Source organism: Perca flavescens, chromosome 14 (assembly GCF_004354835.1).
Source record: "Perca flavescens isolate YP-PL-M2 chromosome 14, PFLA_1.0, whole genome shotgun sequence".
Classification (NCBI taxonomy): Eukaryota; Metazoa; Chordata; class Actinopteri; order Perciformes; family Percidae; genus Perca; species Perca flavescens.
Window position 1 is genome coordinate 4,353,353 of NC_041344.1, and position 12,467 is coordinate 4,365,819.

Sequence of the window (12,467 nt, forward strand, 5' to 3'; positions counted from 1 at the left end):
ATTGGTGCCTCGATTTGGAAAAACTGGAAATGGGCTTGAATGGGCTCTTGGCCAGACTGACTTGACACTTCACATGAACTGACTTCACTTCACAATCTTACCCACAACCCCCAGACTTTCTTCTACCCACCTACTGTGCAATATTTGATATTTAATACTTTTGATAACACTGATAATTCTCTGCAATTTCATTACTGTGCAATATTACAAGATTATGTAAGACTTTATATACCAAACACGCATACTTGAAATGTTTGAAATAGTCAAAGCTTAAAAATGTATGTCTCTCTAAGATATCGCAATGGTAAAATGACAAGGCCTTTTAATCAAAAGTTTTTTTATGGCTTTCTTAAATAGAGATTAAATGTTTTTAAGAGTAGTTATTAGGGCTGTCAGAATTAACGCGTTAATCGCAAAGCGTTAATTTTCGCATGCCGCCATTTATTCATTTATTTTCACTTCACTCGGCTTCACGACTTCCTGCTGCTGCAGGCTGCAGGCATGATGGAGAAAGACAGCAGCAACACAATTCTGAATTCTGCAAATACTGATTGGCTGATTATTGGCCATATCTTTCACCTGATTTAAAATTAGGTGTGACCACGGCCATCTTACATTCTGATGGCACAATGGATTGTCTTAAGGACTGATTAATCAGATATGTTATAGGCTATAGAAAGGTCTCTTTGTGTATTTTTTAAAAATGAGTATCAAGAAGTTAGAAGAGAAGGGCTGTGATTGGTTGGACGGGGAGCAGGATGGGGATGGGGAGCCAGTCGCCACGGTTATGCCTCTCTGGGGAGGGGAGGACGAGTTGACCTGAGAGTCATCGGCGGTGAGAGAGCGTCTCAGTTTGGCCCGAGCGTTTTGAAACCACACCTGAGACAGTGAGAGAGAGAGAGAGAGAGAGTGAGTGTGTGTGTGTGTGTAAACCTCAGACAGGTATGTGTGTGTGCAAGAAGAAGTTAAAGATCTTTGTTAACTAAGATTAAATGAGATACAAAATGTCTGTAAATATTAGTTTTCTCACAACATAGATTTTATATAACTCACACACTATGTCATCATATTACATTATGTGGACCTAAAGTAGTTCCAGTCCTAAAGTAGCTCCTGTCCCCTGCAAGCATCCGGGAAGCCAAGAGGCTGGGTGACTGTCTGAAAGAAGCATCGGCCATCAGCTGTCAGATTTATGGAAAAGAGAGGAAAACACTCACCCTGGGGGACAGGTTGGTACACGACAGGGCCATTGTTACCGCCGTTATTGCCTACACACACACACACACACACACACATTGTTCTGTTGGGGGACTAGAGGGGTTGTTTGTTGTTGGACTTCTGTGCTAGTCATGGATGGTCTATAACAAACACCATGTTCGAACATAGGGATGCTCATAAGTGTACCTGGTACCAGAGCACCCTAGACCAAAGGTCAATGATCGATTTTATAATCGTTTCATCTGATCTGAGGCCGTATGTCTTGGACACTCGGGTGAAGAGAGGGGCAGAGCTGTCAACCGATCACCATCTGGTGGTGAGTTGGGTCAGGGGGTGGGGGAAGACTCTGGACAGACCTGGTAAGCTCAAACGGGTAGTGCGGGTAAATTGGTGCATCCCTGTGGAGGCTGGGGGCATTGAACCCGAGTGGACAATGTTCAAAGTTTCCATTGCTGAAGCTGCGGCGAGGAGCTGTGGTCTTAGGTGCCTCAAGGGGCGGTAACCCACGAACTGTGTTATCCCGGAGGACTCCGGAGGCAGTTGCAGGGTACCGAAGGGTCCGAAGGGCTGCAGCCTCTGCCGTGAAAGAGGCAAAGCAGCGGGTGTGGGAGAAGTTTGGAGAAGACATGGAGAAGGACTTTCGGTCGGCACCAAGGTGCTTCTGGAAAACTGTTCGCCATCTCAGGAGGGGGAAGCGGGGAACCATCCAAGCTGTGTACAGTAAGGATGGCACACTGTTGACCTCAACTGAGGAGGTAATAGGGCGGTGGAGGGAGCACTTTGAGGAACTCCTGAATCCGACTAATACGCCCTCTATGTTAGAGGCAGAGCTGGAGGATGATGGGGGATTGTTGTCAATTTCCCAGGCGGAAGTCACTGATGTAGTCAAACAACTCCACAGTGGCAAAGCCCCTGGGATTGATGAGATCCGTCCAGAAATGCTCAAGGCTCTGGGTGTGGAGGGGTTGTCCTGGTTGACACGCCTCTTCAACATTGCGTGGGAGTCTGGGACGGTGCCAAAGGAGTGGCAGACCGGGGTGGTGGTTCCCCTTTTTAAAAAGGGGGACCAGAATGAGATACAAGATGTCTGTAAATATTAGTTTTCTCACAACATAGATTTTATATAACTCACACACTATGTCATCATTTTACATTATGTGGACCTAAAGTAGTTCCAGTCCTAAAGTAGCTCCTGTCCCCTGCAAGCATCCGGGAAGCCAAGAGGCTGGGTGACTGTCTGAAAGAAGCATTGGCCATCAGCTGTCAGATTTATGGAAAAGAGAAGAAAACACTCACCCTGGGGGACAGGTTGGTACACGACAGGGCCATTGTTACCGCCGTTATTGCCTACACACACACACACACACACACACACACACACACACACACACACACACACACACACACACACGGTTTGAGAAGACTTTTTATCATTAGCACAAAAACACACAGGAGTAAAATTCATAACTTTAAATAAAGCTCTTACCGGAGGGAGTAACTGCATCAAGTGGTTGATCTGGACTGCTGCTTCCAAATGTACGTGACCCTGTGAAGAAAAGCAAAGTGTGTTTAGTTGTACAGCGGTGTTACAGAGACAGCGGCCTGCAGGGAGCGCACACAGGGGGACCAGAGGGTGTGTGCCAATTACAGGGGTATCACACTTCTCAGCCTCCCTGGTAAAGTCTACTCCAAGGTGCTGGAAAGGAGGGTTCGGCCGATAGTCGAACCTCAGGTTGAAGAGGAACAATGCGGATTCCGTCCTGGTCGTGGAACAACTGACCAGCTCTTCACTCTCGCAAGGATCCTGGAGGGAGCCTGGGAGTATGCCCAAACGGTCTACATGTGTTTTGTGGATCTGGAAAAGGCGTATGACCGGGTCCCCCGGGAGATACTGTGGGAGGTGCTGCGGGAGTATGGGGTGAGGGGGTCTCTTCTCAGGGCCATCCAATCTCTGTACGACCAAAGCGAGAGCTGTGTCCGGGTTCTCGGCAGTAAGTCGGACTCGTTTCAGGTGAGGGTTGGCCTCCGCCAGGGCTCCGCTTTGTCACCAATCCTCAGGATATCAAGGCGTAGTCGGGGTGGGGAGGGGTTGCAGTTCGGTGGGTTGGGGATCTCATAGCTGCTCATTGCAGACGATGTAGTCCTGATGGCATCATCGGCCTGTGACCTTCAGCACTCACTGGATCGGTTCGCAGCCGAGTGTGAAGCGGTTGGTATGAGGATCAGCACCTCTAAATCTGAGGCCATGGTTCTCAGCAGGAAACCGATGGAGTGCCTTCTCCAGTTAGGGAATGAGTCCTTACCCCAAGTAAAGGAGTTCAAGTACCTTGGGTTTTTGTTTGCGAGTGAGGGGACAATGGAGCAGGAGATTGGTCCGAGAATCGGCGCAGCGGGTGCGGTATTACATTCAATTTATCGCACCATTATGACGAAAATAGAGCTGAGCCAGAAGGCAAAGCTCTCGATCTACCGGTCAGTTTTCGTTCCTACCCTCACCTATGGTCATGAAGGCTGGGTCATGACCGAAAGAACGAGATCCAGGGTACAAGCGGCCGAAATGGGTTTCCTCAGGAGGGTGGCTGGCGTCTCCCTTAGAGATAGGGTGAGAAGCTAAGTCATCCGTGAGGAGCTCGGAGTAGAGCCGCTGCTCCTTCGCGTCGAAAGGAGCCAGTTGAGGTGGTTCGGGCATCTGGTAAGGATGCCCCCTGGGCGTCTCCCTAGGGAGGTGTTCCAGGCACGTCCAGCTGGAAGGAGGCCTCGGGGAAGACCCAGGACTAGGTGGAGGGATTATATCTCCAACCTGGCCTGGGAACGCCTCGGGATCCCCCAGTCGGAGCTGGTTAATGTGGCTCGGGAAAGGGACGTTTGAGGTCCCCTGCTGGAGCTGCTCCCCCCGCGACCCGACATCGGATAAGCGGACGAAGATGGAATGGACCCTGCCTGGTGGGGGAGGAGGAAGTGAAGTAATATCTGTTCGCCTGTTCTGGTTTTGTGACCAAGAGAGGGCGAGAAAGGGGGAAGTCTCAGTTTTTGCTGACCGCTGTTTTTCACGCTTGTTTTAAACTTTCCTAAATGCTGTTTATGACTTTTGGACCCAACTTCGTATGCCAGTAACACAACTAGTGGATGTATTGCAAGCAGAACCTTGTTTGTGCAAATAAATCTGGAATCCGGGATCATTAAGTGCATCTGGCAAGTTGTTCCCGTACTCAGCCTCTCGGCGGCTAAACATTGAGTCTCAGATTGCTGCCTACAACAATCTTATGGGTCTTCGGAGGCTTTATAAATAATGCAAAGGAGAAAAAAAAGAGGAAATATGCTTTCAGCTTATCAATACACAAAAGGAAATCTTCCAGTAAAACATGTATGTGTGTTGGCTATTATTATAAAAATATGGTGGAAAAATAAACAGAGAGTGGTGCGCCAGAAATACTATGTGACGTATGTCCCCTTCAAGGCCAGGCTGATGTTAGAAGTCCCTCTAGTGGACAGAACGTGTAACAACAACCACATGCTTATAGTGGCATTGACGATACATGAGCCTGAGTAGTATAGTACATAGTATTTAACAGGCTGCATTCGAAAAGCAGAGTGTTGAGGGCATTTGAGCATTAAATATTATGTTATTAAAAATAACATGATATGCGAATGGTATTATAGAGGAAGATTGAAAGCTCTACTCAATTGGTATGGTGTTGTTTAAAGAGGACAATAGTTCTATTCCACCTACCAATTATTCCTTTTTTATACAAGACAAAGAGCACTGCCCCGACCATGACTTTGACAAGGGTCCCGATCACGATTCCAATCAATGATTCTGTGGTGAGGAATCTTTGCCGCTACGGTACTCTCAATCATTTGAGACACGTTACTGGCAACTTCCTGCAATAAACACTGCAAAAACAAATTGGGACAAATGACAAAAATAAATACAGTTTCTTACCCCACTCCTCCTCAACATGTAACTTGGATGCCTGATGGATCACTTCACAGGTGAAGTTAGACAAGTCACTCTGTAAAATCTCCACGCTGTCTCGTCTCTGGAAGGTCTCATCACCATTGGGTCGGACGCCAGAGGACACAACTCCATCCGCTTCAGTTAGAATACTGCCGTTGATTTTCATGTTCAGGGTGATTTCTTTTGGTAAGAAACCTGTGGCCAGGCACGTCAAAAGGAGATTTCCTTCAACTGTGGTGTTCTTTGCAAACAGGTGCACCGTTGGAACTGGAAACAAAAAAAAGGCAAAGTGAGATCATATCTGAAGGGTTTTCTAATTAAAACACAAATATAACACAAAAATTAATTGTTATACTAAAACTAGCAACATCAAACATTGCTGAGACACAGCCTACTTTTTGTAACTTTGCGCCTTTTTTCTGTCTGGATTTGAAAGTCATGATTGTTAGTAAATGTACTGTCCCCACTACTCCGGAGTATTCAAGCCCCTAAAACTGAGACTTTTGGAAACACTGTATTAGAAAAGTTATAATTATATACAATATATAATTATTGACATGTTCACTAAATGGGTAGACGTTTTTCCGTGTGCTAATCCAGATGCTATTACGGTAGTTAAAGCAATAAGTAAGTGTAAAGCTGAGTCAGACCGTCGAAATAGAATCAAGAAAGCTAAAAAGATTATGTCCTAAATAGACATTGATTGAAGAGCAGATAATGCTTCTCGGAGGAGTTCTGTGCTCTTACTTTTTACCATTGTTGTTCTTTCTCCATTGTATTTTCTGTATTTTCAACTTATACATCCCTGATTTTCAACCGCAGAGTAATGTCAGACAGAGTCCTTTTCTGCCGCCTTTGGCGCCTTGTGGTCATGTGTTACTCTCAGTAACAGTTCTATATCACCGTCAGTCCAAACAAAGAATCAAAAACCCAAAACGTAGAAGTGTAAATGTAGCCTAAAACTGTAATGTTACAATTAAAGAAAAGCTCACAGGCTTTCCACCCCTTAAAAATACGCAAGTAATTAGTTTTGTCAGTTGTCTAAACAACAAACGTTTTGTGTAAATACAAATAATTTCAAGACCAGTTAGTTCCATGTTTCATATTTTGATAACCTGCAGTCCTTCCAATACTAAAGCTACTTCTATTATCTCTAGATTAAATGAATACATACTGGTTTCTTCTAGCTGTTTTTGTCCATAATTGATGAATTTCCCCAACCAATCAATGCACTCGTACTCCAGGTAGCCTCTGGTGTATTCTTGTAGGACCTGGACTTCGTCCCACTTTCTCTTGGTCTGGACTGCCGCATCAGTAAAGGCGACCCAGACGCTGTTGACGTTGTCAAATGACAGGAAGTCGTTTCCGTCGTAGCCGTACATGTCAATGCCGCGTATAAACTTAATCTCTCCGTCCTTCATTTCGCCTTCGCAGCCGTGCCTCCACTGGAGAATATGGAGGTCTGAAAGCAGAGTGAAGAGCAGGACAGTGAAACTAATGCCTAACAACAAGAAAACACATAAATAACAACAGACGTTGAGGTGGGTTTCTAGGTTTCCTGGTTAAACATTAAAGAACTTAACACCAGACTGAAAAGTTGATTGGCCCGGTGGCAAGTGTCTGGGCCAGTCCCAGACTAATGGCACCATTAATGTAGTTTCTGTGATACCAGAATCATGTTCAGAGTCACAAAATTAAGAATTTTCTTTTAGTGAACAACTTTTTATTGTTTTAACTGTAAACAAGTAGAGCATTCAGACAGCAGTACAGGCATATTGCAATCAAAGAAAAAAAGAAGATCTAGAGGCGATCCCCCCACCCCCAACCCTGGATCTCTGTAAAACACTTGGACACAGGACATGAGAGACCACGTTTTAACAAACAAAAAAACAAAACAAAATGCACTTACAGGTGGTGATTACAGCAATTCCTTAATCTTATCTGTTTGCCACGCTAGAATAGTGTCAGCTCCAGCACTGTGCATTCTTGCCACTGATAGCTCCATATTAACTATGTCAATGTATGTGTTAATCCACTGGGAGTTAGTGATTGTATGTGGAGGTTTACAGCGTAAATCCAGCTTCTTTCTGGCAGCAGTGATGCCTGTTAAGAGCATACGTCTTTTCCAACATGTTAGCTTTAGTGGGGAGCTATCATTCAAGAGTAGCACGGCGGAAGAACATGGCACAATGATATCCAGTACATTAGATAAAGTCATACAGACCTCACCCCAAAAAAGCCTAACAACTTTGCATTCCAATACATATGCATGTATGATCCAATAAGACCATCTGAGCACAGGGTGCAGATTGGAGATGTTAAACGTTTCATGACAAAGTTTCTCCTAGGAGTGAGGTAAGTCCTGTGGATATAATTAAAATGGATCCGTTGATGGTCTGGGTTTTTAGAAGCAAAGACAATCGAGGACCAAATCTTTTCCCAGTCAAGTGAATCACCTCCGATCTAGTGTACCAGATCGCTAGACCATACATGTAAGATATGGAGGCATCCTGGATAAGTGAATATATTCATGAGACCAAACCTCGTTTTCGGCCTCTATTGTACAGAATGGAGTGCAAAGGGTTGGTAGTAAGAGGAGAACTCCATGGTAATCCATAAGCTTTCATAGTTGACCGTAGTTGAAAGTACAAAAATAAAGTTGTTGTTCCAGGCAATTGGTAAGACAGTCTCAGATCATTAAAGTCATGAAGCCCGTTCTCATTACATACATCAGCTAAAACATAGATACCCCTAGAGCTCCAGTCCAGGGATGAGAATGGGACCCCCCAGTGAGTAAGGAATAGTTGTTGAAGAGTGGACTATTCAGGTGCCATTTAGATGTACTCTTAGATTCCTTCTCCGCATCAACCCATGTTGATAAGAGGAAACTCATTAAGCGATATGGAGTGTGTGGCGTTGTTAAAAGTTAAAGGCTTTTTCTGCATCAAGGCTCAATACTGCACATGGAGAAGGAATATCCTTGGCAGCATGAATTACATGAAGCAGAAGCCGTACATTGTCAGAAGTGAGTCGCGATTTCACAAAGCCCGTCTAGTCACTCTCAATTAGCGTAAGATTTTTATTTCTGCATTGATGATAGATAATGGTCTATAGTTCGCACATTTAGTGGTGTCCTTATGGGGTTTGGGCAAAACAGACCCAAACTTCAACAGCTTTATGAACCATGGCTAAAAAGTATTGTCCCAGCTCTTCCCCAAAGGTGAGATAAAACTCTGAGGGAATTCCATCCCATCCCAGAGACTTACCTTTTTTCATTCATCGCGGTAGCTAGCATGGATGATACAGCTAGCCTAAATGACACAACTTTTGCTTCTCAAAGCTTCAGCCGTTGCATACACGGGGCTTACGGAGACTCAGGGCAAAGAGTTGTTAAGTTAACAATGTGAGGTGGATGGATAATATGTAAAAGTTGGGGGAAGAGGGCAAGAGCAACCGTGCTACGCAGCCATCTTGTCTGCAGGTCACGTGCAACCCCGCAAAATTAAGAATTAAAAAAAAAACTATATGTCAGATTCTATAGGTCTCAACATTAAGGCTACATTTACATTGCTACGTTTTGGTTTAAAAACGAATATCTTTTTGCTACGTTTCCCCCTCTCATTCCCCCTGCACTAGTGTTTCCACTTCTCATTCCCCCTGCTCTGGCATTTCCCCCTCTCATTCCCCCTGCTCTGGCATTTCCCCCTCTCATTCCCCCTGCTCTGGCATTTCCCCCTCTCATTCCCCCTGCTCTGGCATTTCCCACTCTCATTCTCCCCCTGCTCTGGCGTTTCCCCCTTTCATACCCACCTGCTCTGGCGTTTCCCCCTCTCATTCCCCCTGCTCTGGCATTTCACCCCAGCAATGTAGATGTAGCCTATGTCAGTGCAAAAAGCGAACTGGAGATTTGAAAACATGACTGCGTCTCAATTACCAACCGAGCACTCCACCCCACTGTTACTGTAGTAGACAGTTTCAAGTCTGTTTCCCCGATAATAACCCCTTTCAGATTCTCGTGAAAGCAATATTGTTTCTTAATCAACAAATCATTAAATGTGCCCTGCCAAACAAAACTGTTTTTGCTTCCATTTTTTTAAATACAGTATGTCAGGTGCATATGTGTTTGTGTTATGTGGTGAATGGGAAAATGAACTGCTACCTCCTCTGTCAGCTCTAGCCACTGAACAGAAATAAGTGGAGAAACAGGCCAATTACAAAAGCTGGTCAGTCTGACATCATGTTGCCGGAGCTCATTACTATTCATGAGCTCGCCCAGTTGGGCTGGGTAAAGGATGCTGACAGCCAGGCTCTCATTGGCTAGCTGTTAGCCAATCAGATTCAAACAGCTTAGCTCATTGAATATTAATGAGGACTGGCACAAATTGAGCTGAGTCTTCCTGCAGGCTTTCTATACCACGCTAGAATGGCTTGAAACAAGGTCACCAAGGCATTTTTTCAACAAAAAAATGTTACAGAGTCCATGGTAGAACTTCAGACATTACCACAAAGTCATGAAATATGTGGCAGGGCACCTTTAAAATGCAAAGAATCAAAAATTACAATTAAAACCATGTGATTTTAAGCAGACTAACAGTAATACCATTTTCTGGCCAAATAACAACAACAGCTTTATTGTTGCTGGAGATTTATTATAGCCGGTGATATCACCGTCAGTATAAAGTCTTTCCCGAAGGAATCTTACCCGTGTCATTCTGTCTCATTCGTTCCTTCAGGATGTTGATGTTGACTTTGAACCACTGCTGCTTGCTCTGGCGGGACTGGGTGCCTTTGTCCCAGTAATCTGCAGGCAGTCTCTCTTTCATCCAGTCCTGTTTGGGAACTTTCTTCTGGTTGTCGCTGTCAAAGTAGTCGATCATCCTGCCGTTGAGCAGACCCATGGCTGTGAACTCGTGGATGCCCGGGAGGTCGACAGGTTTGGAGAAGGCCGTGTAGATGTAAGTGAGGGAATGAATCTCTGAGAGTCACACAGGTAGAAAGACAGACAGATATGTATTAGACGAGGAAGATAAGCACCGGTAGATTTAGTGAGACAAATATTTAGGCACAGCAGGGTCAAAACCCTCTGAAACACAAATATACAAATGGACATTGCTCCCTATTGCACTTAGGGTTGGGTACCGAAACCCAGTGCTAATACGGCACCGGTGTTTAGACGACCGGTATCTACCGGACCAACGAGCAACGTGGATTTCGGTGCCACTGAAATGTCTGCGCTGTCCTCTGATGCTCTGAAACAGACGTTAGAGACAACAGAAGCATCGCTGCACATGACGCTAGTTAACGCTACACTTGGCAGTGGGTGACGTTAGCCTACTGTTAGCTATCAACTGGATTAAACACTGGTTAAATGCTGACAGCTAATGTTAAACGGTGTAAAGGGTGACTGTATTTCACTGTAGAGGATTCCAACAGCGGGACGTAGCAGTCTGCAGCTGCAGTTGTCGGAAAAACAACACCGACGGTGTGTTTACCTGAAACTCGCCAGAAGTAGTTATCGTAGTAGTAGCAGTATAAGTTATCGTTTATTCCAACGTCTATCAAGCTGCTGAACTCCAACAGTAAATCTCAGCACAACAGAGCAAAAGTGCAATAAACACACCAGCCCTTTTAGCATAAATCATGCTTAAATCCTCCATAAAGCTAGGAAGACACTGGAATAAAATCAATCTTTTAATATATGTTTTTTCACCACAAACATTTTGGGGGTCAATTCTTAATCTAAACATTACAGAAAAATACTTTGCACATCTACAACGTGAGACAGGTGTGTCAGAGGGGGACAAGCAGGTCAAAAGATGGGAAGAGACTCCCACACACTGTCTAACTCGCAAAAATTTATAAAAAACACTTATAGTAGGTAGTTGCCTACTTATTAAACTTATATATTTTTGCAATTTTGACAGTGTGCGGGAGTTTTCTTCACCACTTACTCTAAACATTAACATCTCTTTTGTACCCATTAAATTGGTATTGCAACTGAAATGTCCCTAACCTAACTGATGTTGAATAAAAAATGTAATGGACTTGGGACCATGTAAATCGAATCGGGAAATCTTCTGGCGATACTCAGCCCAGGACTTAACCAATTAATCAATACTGTCAATCAGCGCAACAGCAGCTTCAGTTCTCTGTCAGACTCACACACAATGGCCCTCATTTATGAAACGTGCGTATGACCTAAAACAGTACGACGGGCGTACGCCGATTCCTACGCAAAGCTCGGCATTTATCAATTTGGACGTGAGCGTAGGCTGCGATCAAATCTCACGTCTGGTCTGAACTCGTGTACGCAAGTTTTCGAGTCAGTGTGGACTTGCGGTGCAGCATATAATCAGTTTAACAGGAGAAGGAGAAGTCATCAGTTGATCACTTATCAGCAATGGCAGATCTGGCTCTTTTAGAAGACCTCTATGCGCCGGTCTGCAACATTGTTTTAGCCTGGGGGGTTCTGCACAACATCGCACAGGAAGACACGGTAGCATAAATGTAGCGATGGAGCCAGATGACCCGATGCCCAGAGAGCAGTGTCCAGAACAGCCCCAACTGAGGGCTATATGAAGGAGACAGGATATTATTCCTCACTTTTAAAAGGTAGCCTATAGTGTTATGTTTGGCAATGATATTCAATACAGGAAACATGACGATGCACAACATTTTTATTTATTCTTCAGGTTTTTGTTTCTCTTTCAATTGAATGATTTATTTCTGCCATTGACCAAGTTATTTTGGCTTGTTTTTCCAGCCCATCTGCTGTCAGGAGACCGGATCCAGCACGGGGGGGCGGAGGACACGCGCCCTCCCTCAGCTGTTGCCTCGTTCCGACGAACACGAGTAAAATAAAAGACACTGCATAAACTCCGCTACCGTGTGTTTATTTAATTATAGGTACACCTACATGTAGGCCTAATAGATTGCAATAGAAGCCTGTATATTACTATTAGGACTATAGAAAATGTGTCAAGGATGTATAAATTAAATAGGCTAAACTTCAGATGGAGTCCGATTTACTACGGCAACACTGTTGACCGCATCAGTGATCTCTTTTCATCCCGCATTCTTTCTACAGCCTTTAATACCAGTTTTCAGGCTGCCAAAAAGTACACGTTAGTGCAAATGAACCGGAGATATCAGGGTTTCAATCTCCACCTCTGAAAAGTTCCGCTTCTCAGCCGGATTACGTCTCGCCATGTTGTAAATTGTAGGGGCGAGGCCTCAAAACCCAGAATATATTGGGGCGTGATGTTTAAATTACGATCGTTTCCAGCCGCCG

General features: G+C 44.6%; 1 protein-coding gene across 2 annotated transcripts in view; it reads right to left on the minus strand.

Annotated features, from left to right (window-relative positions):
• Positions 1–460: 460 nt before the first annotated feature.
• LOC114568761 (H-2 class I histocompatibility antigen, Q10 alpha chain-like) overlaps positions 461–12,467 on the minus strand; it is a 16,510-nt gene continuing 4,503 nt past the window's right edge. The window contains exons 2-8 of one of the 2 annotated variants that reach the window (XM_028598413.1): positions 9,879–10,151; positions 6,351–6,638; positions 5,162–5,443; positions 2,705–2,764; positions 2,515–2,565; positions 1,218–1,268; positions 461–879 (exon numbers count right to left, since the gene is read on the minus strand). In XM_028598413.1, coding sequence (XP_028454214.1) covers positions 827–879; positions 1,218–1,268; positions 2,515–2,565; positions 2,705–2,764; positions 5,162–5,443; positions 6,351–6,638; positions 9,879–10,151 — 1,058 coding nt within the window. In that variant the 3' untranslated portion in view covers positions 461–826. The remainder of the gene's footprint in view (positions 880–1,217; positions 1,269–2,514; positions 2,566–2,704; positions 2,765–5,161; positions 5,444–6,350; positions 6,639–9,878; positions 10,152–12,467) is intronic. The other variant, XM_028598414.1, reaches the window with a different exon arrangement.